Source organism: Sitodiplosis mosellana, unplaced genomic scaffold (genome assembly GCF_009176505.1).
Source record: "Sitodiplosis mosellana isolate CC-2019 unplaced genomic scaffold, AAFC_SMos_1.0 Smas_scaffold_27, whole genome shotgun sequence".
NCBI classification, from domain to species: domain Eukaryota; kingdom Metazoa; phylum Arthropoda; class Insecta; order Diptera; family Cecidomyiidae; genus Sitodiplosis; species Sitodiplosis mosellana.
This window is the reverse complement of record NW_022595269.1, coordinates 32,631-38,756: the sequence shown is the minus strand read 5'-3', so window position 1 is coordinate 38,756 and position 6,126 is coordinate 32,631. Positions and strand designations below refer to the sequence as shown.

The following is a 6,126-nucleotide window of genomic DNA, read 5'->3' as shown; positions in this document are numbered from 1 at the left end:
TTATAAGCGGCACATTCACGAGGATCATCGCTCGTTTTCGACCAAAAGAATCTATCGGCGAAAAGGCGAATCGAAGAATTCGATTCAAAGATTGTTTGAATTCAATTCAATATTAATTTTTTATAAATTCCAAGATAAATACCTGTTATCAGAGCGGACAAAACACTGCCCAGCGGTTCACAAACATACGCGATGCTGCCTATTTTTGATTACAAAAATGTTTATTTATGAATATTCAAAACTTTAAACTGTTTGCGGTTCCCAAATTCATTATTTAAAACGAAAATTATTCAAAATAAATTTTAATAAATAATTAATCGAAAAATGTCCACAAGTTCAGAGATAATTAGGTGAACAACAAGTCATATGAGTTCAAAATTCAAAATTAGTTCTTTAATAATAGTTAAAAGGTACCTAGTAAATAACATTAGGGTCATGAGCCATTACCTAACCATGAAGCTTGAGTTGATGTAAGCGAAAGTGTTTCGTTGTGATTGTGTTCGTTGGTATTTCCCGTTAGAGCCGGAATAATAATCGATGGAAATATCCCACTCATGCCCATATCAAAGAGTAGCATATTTTTGACGGTTGTCGCCACCAGCTATGCATCATCAGCGCCAAAAAAATAGAGCCAAATCATATATTTTTGAGTAAGAAGATAAAGACACATTCAAAATTTGATCATAAAATGCATGATTTAAAGTCACCAAAATTAAAATTTTAACAAAATAATAAAAAAAAATTAGCGCAAAAATCCACAGAAAAATCACAAAATTAATGAAATAAGCACAAAGAACCAATGCGATGGATCGAAATGCAATAAATAACACAAACACCGAAAATATCACAAAGCATCTCGGTAAAATTAACACAAAAACAGAATCTATGCCTATGTCTGCTATGAAATTTCGATCTACGAAAAAAAATTCAGAAAAATAGTTTTAAAATAAGTCCACACCTGTGATAAAAACCGCCGAAATGTGCTGATTTCCTTGATTCTTCCATCATTTTTACTTGTTTTTTCATCGACTGACATTCTTTTCGTTGTGACTTTTCAAGTGTGACACCCAAGCAAAAGTCAATTGCAAAACAGCGTGCTGTTGTAATGCCAAATACGTGTCGCTGATCCAACCACCAATGTGAGGCACTAGGTTATTTGTTCGCAATCCGAATAAATGAGCATCAGTGTTTGTGTTTTATGAATGTAGTTGATGTTTTGTGTCTGTTTAATCAACATGCTTGTCGCTTTATCGATGCAGGTATGGCGTATCGTCTTTTTGTCATCAGACACGAACACGATTGTTATTACTTTGTTGCTTTAAGTAGATGTTTTTGTTGAATGAGGCTTGTTCGCTTTGATGCGTGTGTGTTCGAAAAATGTAACAATCATGCGTAATGAATGCTAATTACTTCAATGATTACAGGTATAAAAGCCTGCACTTTGATAATGTTTTAGTGCTTCTGATATTTCATACTGCTTTCAATGGTTAGAAAATAGCTGCTAATTGAACAATTGCGACAGTTATTGTTATTTTCACGTCAATTAACGCCATCTAAATTTTCCGATTAATTTTTGGCTTCATGGCGATTTCAAGTGCCTTTCAATTTAAACATTTTTTGATTTCAATCATACGCGAAACAAATATTACACTTGATTACCCATTGTTCAAGTGCTCAGACAACGATATGATTGTCTTTTGCTTCGTTTCAGAACACCAATCAAAATTTCAAAAATCATTTAAAACACCAATCGAAGGAAAGACTCTTGAAAATTATTTTAGTTCACATTCAATTGAAATGACTCGGCAAATCATACTCTTTTCAATAATGAGAGACTCTCCACTGCGAAATTCGAAACAATCGATGCTTATCTAAAGCCAGTAACTGCACGAATTTTGATTATAAACACTGACGTGTGAATAAGAGCCAAAAAAAACATTCGACTGTGGAAGTGAGTCAAAAATAAGTGTTCACTTGTCCACACATTGTACGTGTGTTATTCGCTGGCGTCATTAAGTCTGCTCTTCAATTGTTTTGAGTGTGTAAAAAACAGCGGCGTTGAACTGGAACTGCCGACATAATTGTCATCGAACGATTTAGTGAATAGTATTCACTGAATACAGCTATCGGCAGTTTGCGACTACGAACAAAACTAAACGCATCAGCATTTGAATTTAGAAATATTTCGGCTGAAATCGCCCATGCACAGTGTGCATTGCAGTGCAATGCCGTTACACACATCGTATGGAAGCAACTTGCTCACGTCATAATGCTTTACATTCAGCATGCTGATTTTGTATGCGAGTGAAGGAACGAAATGATATTTGATATTTAAATGTGCTGTGAAGTTTATTGCTATAAATCACGAAACCATGTAAATATTTTGTTTGACCTTTTTCTACGACAAAAAAAATTCTGCTTTTCATTCATATTTGAACACGTTTTATTTATACACTTTATCAAACAAAGTAAACATTTTACCAACAACTGCTTATGAATTACGAATTACAATAAAACATTTTAGTTTGTTGATGAGCTAGACTGCGAAATCAAAATCCCTTGTAAATGAAATTTTTATGCCTGATTTTGTTCTCGCAACATTCGCAAAGACCTTTTAATTGGGTAAAATCTAACTTTTCTCTTCGTCTAACATTCGGATCGAAGTTCATGTTCCCGAACTTGACCTTTCTCAATTATTTTTTTGCAATTGGCTTTAAATGAATCATTCGGTTAAAGTACGATAGAGATTTTGGCGGTGATATATAACGTTATTCACTCGCATTAATGACAACTAGAACGTGAACTATAAGCATGACGGCAGTTAGTGTGAGAAGGATAAAAGAACATTTGAAATGAGTCCACTGCGAATAACGTCTTTTTCTCTCTAACAACGTATACGTAAGTATAACAGTTAGTGAGAAAGAGAGAGCGGGCACACAAAGCAAACAATTTAGCTGTGTCAGTTTAAATGTTCTTTGATCTTCGACACCGACAATATTTTGCAAAAATCTCAGTTGCTCTTCGGTGAAATTTGTTTAAAAACAGAGAACAAATGGCTTCTCATTCCTGATGGACGATGGGTATAGCAACTAAAACTGTTTTTTTTCTCTTTTTTTTTTAATTTAAAATTGCCTTAAAAGAAATGTTCTTTTATAAAAAATAAAGAAAACGACAATAAAAAAAGATCATAAACAAATAAATCATCATGTCAATTCTTTCTCGATTTTGCCAAATGTGTTGTCGTTGTTCATTGAAACTGTTTTAGCTTCACTTTGTATTTGATTGTTTTTGGAAATTTGTAAAATTTTACGATCGGTGATTGACTTGGAATTGTCCGAAAAATGCATCTCAATGTCTTCTAACGTGCGATTTTCTGTGTCTGGCAAAATTTTGTATGCAACAAACACACCGAAACCGCTGACAATGCAATTGAATAGGGCAACACCGGGCATTGACAATGTCGTTTCGAAGATCCGATATGTGGATGTGATGACAAAAACAATCAAGTAGCTCAAAGTTATTGTTAAAGCAGTGACTATGACGCGAGTTCGGTCCGCAAACACCTCGCATGTCAATTGCCACAGAACCGATCGAAGTCCGCAAAACATGCAAAATGTCACTGAAATTATGCAAATAAACGGGATATAACCGAGATTCTTGTTGTCGAGTGGGAAGTTAGGTGATATATCTGGATATGAACTGTAACCGATCGGTAGAATAATAAATCCATAGCTGGAAATTGTAGCCGTGCTCAGACATAGCACGGTCATCATTGTTAAATACAGATGTCGTTTGCCTACAAATCGAATCAGAAACATGTACGAAATGTTTGCCAAAAGTTTCACGCAATTCGAAATCACCGTCGCGATATCAGATTTCATCGGAACATTGTACGCTTCGAATATTTGCACGATATACGTTGACACTGTAAAACGAATCTCTATTATTTTATCTACATAGGTCTGTAAATATAGACCACACGAAAAACGTATAGTTCGTACCTGCGAATGTTGTGGAGAAAAATGTAATGGAAAGAAGTGACACCACAATGGTGAATGGCTTGAGATTTTTCCTTTTTTTCAATTCTTTTAACTTTTCACGTAAATTTGGCAGAGGATGAACACACTTGAGTCCATTTTGGACACAATTTTCACATGATTTAGAAAGCGCACTGTAGCGCTGAAGAGATAGAAACTCCTCGGTGACAACTTTTTTTGGAACCCATCCTCGTAGCCAGCAGAGCGATTCTTTCGCTTCATGAGATCGATTTTTTGATAAAAGCCACAGAGGCGATTCAGGAACCTGTGGCCAGTAGAATTACAGGAAAAGAGATATTGGTTGATGAAAAGATTTTTGAGCTTTGACGGAACTTGGAACTTTTGTTCAAACTTTTGTCACTTTTTCCTTTCACTCTTTTGAATTTTCTTTTCGTTTCATTTCAAAAAAAAAATTCTGTTAATTTTGTTAATTTTCACTCATTCCAAATCCACATTTTCATTCCATCGATTGGTGTGACTTCTAATTTATAACCTTCCAATCTCTCGTTTCATCGAAAAAGAATCAAATTTGATGGAAATTCATTCGTAATACTTACGAAGAAAAGGAAAACGGCTGTTAAAATCGGTACACACAAGCAGATGAAACAGACACATCGCCATGGCATTAAAATGTTCAAAATAGCAACCGCTATTAATCCACATGTGTATCCGATTTGGGAGTAGGCCGCCATGAATCCACGGAATTTTGGCTCACTAAAAGAAGTCTCTTCAATCAATATCTCCAAGTGAATCATTTAGTTGAAAATCTTGTAAAAAAAACTACCTGATTTCACCGACGTATGTCACCTAGAACCAGTGGGACAATTACCTCCGGAACATTAGCATAATAAATGACAAAAATTTCTTTGAAAAAATGAGAAAAAAAAAACACTAGAAAAACAAGTACCGTAGGCGATTCCATCAGAGCACATCCGAATTCGAGTAGCATATTTGCAGCGAATATGTTAGCAGGAGATTTGGATTCGTATAGCATCATGAGCCATCCGATTGCAATTGGAATATTGACGATCGACATCGCTACCTTACGTCCGAGCGCATCTGAAACTAGCGCCGACAACATGCTTCCAATTGGTTGAAAGACAAGACTCATACTCGCTGACAAAAGCACATTTTTCATTAATTCATGTCAAGAAAAGAGAGAAGTATGCAATTTTTGGTGTTCATTTGTAGCATTACCTAACCATGAAGCTTCAGATGGTGTTAATGATATGATTTCATTGGGATTGTGATCATTGGAAAATCCGGTGAGAGCGGCTATGATCACGAATGTTATCGAATGACATAGTCCCATGTCAAACAAAAGTAAACTTGGAACAGTTACTGCAATGAACTAAATTATGTGTTGAAATTTTTATTAAAGCCATTGGAAATAAAAAAAAGTTCCTTTGAATTTCCACAGTCCTTGTAAATCAATCTTACCTGTGATGCAAATGGGTGAAATTTGTGTTTAAGATACATTTTGCTACGTTGTTCTCTTCCAAAAGTCATTTTGTTACTAGACTTGTTGCTACAAATACTCATTCTAATAAATGCCATTAATCTGTCATCAAACCAATTTGTTTTGTCGTAATCGTTTTTGATTACACGGTTCGTCGCGTGCTTTAATTTTTCAAGTGCAGATAAATGGGACCGGGATACCGGACGTTAGCCTGGATTCAGAGATGACTTTAGCGCACTCAAGTGCGCTATAGCGCACCCGAGTATTTTTGTTGTTTTTTCGTTCTACTTTAGCTTTTTGGCCAGGATTTTTTTAAAATAATATTTTGTGTAACATAACGAAGAAGAGCTTACATTTTCTGCCCCCGGTATTCGCATTGTGTGGTCATATGCACCTAGTAATTACGCGCATTGGCTCAATTTCGCGATATTACGTAATATCTACTTTTGGGGATTTTTTCTTCATATTTTACTTATATAAATGTGGTTTTTCAAAAACTGTTCTTTGTTATGTTACACAAAATATTGATACAAAGTTTTTTTGACCAAAATGGTAAAGTATAACGAAGAAAAAAACAAAAAAAAACAACACAAACACTCGAGCACACAGAAAAGAATCCCCGGAAATTTT

General features: G+C 35.0%; 2 protein-coding genes across 2 annotated transcripts in view; both read right to left on the bottom strand.

The window, feature by feature from the left end:
• LOC129568866 (uncharacterized) overlaps window positions 1–1,180 on the bottom strand; it is an 11,363-nt gene extending 10,183 nt beyond the window's left edge. The window contains exons 1-3 of the mRNA XM_055447195.1: window positions 959–1,180; window positions 448–601; window positions 143–199 (exon numbers count right to left, since the gene is read on the bottom strand). Coding sequence (XP_055303170.1) covers window positions 143–199; window positions 448–601; window positions 959–1,036 — 289 coding nt within the window. The 5' untranslated portion in view covers window positions 1,037–1,180. The remainder of the gene's footprint in view (window positions 1–142; window positions 200–447; window positions 602–958) is intronic.
• Window positions 1,181–3,203: 2,023 nt separating this feature from the next.
• LOC129568865 (facilitated trehalose transporter Tret1-like) lies at window positions 3,204–5,546 on the bottom strand. Its single transcript, XM_055447194.1, has 7 exons — window positions 5,478–5,546; window positions 5,235–5,388; window positions 4,945–5,153; window positions 4,822–4,844; window positions 4,595–4,751; window positions 4,002–4,302; window positions 3,204–3,925 (listed from the first exon to the last, which is right to left on the bottom strand). Exons 1-7 carry the CDS (start codon window positions 5,544–5,546, stop codon window positions 3,204–3,206), a joined length of 1,635 nt encoding a protein of 544 aa, XP_055303169.1.
• Between the last annotated feature and the right edge of the window lie 580 nt (window positions 5,547–6,126).

Bases quoted from the DNA above. Each gene is read 5' to 3' on its own strand.
- LOC129568865 (XM_055447194.1), bottom strand. From the start codon at position 5,546: ATGACTTTTGGAAGAGAACAACGTAGCAAAATGTATCTTAAACACAAA. The intron at 4,845-4,944 runs GTACTTGTTTTT...CACTGGTTCTAG, and splicing joins CTCTGATGGAATCGCCTACG to GTGACATACGTCGGTGAAAT. The intron at 4,752-4,821 runs GTAGTTTTTTTT...GACTTCTTTTAG, and splicing joins ACATACGTCGGTGAAATCAG to TGAGCCAAAATTCCGTGGAT.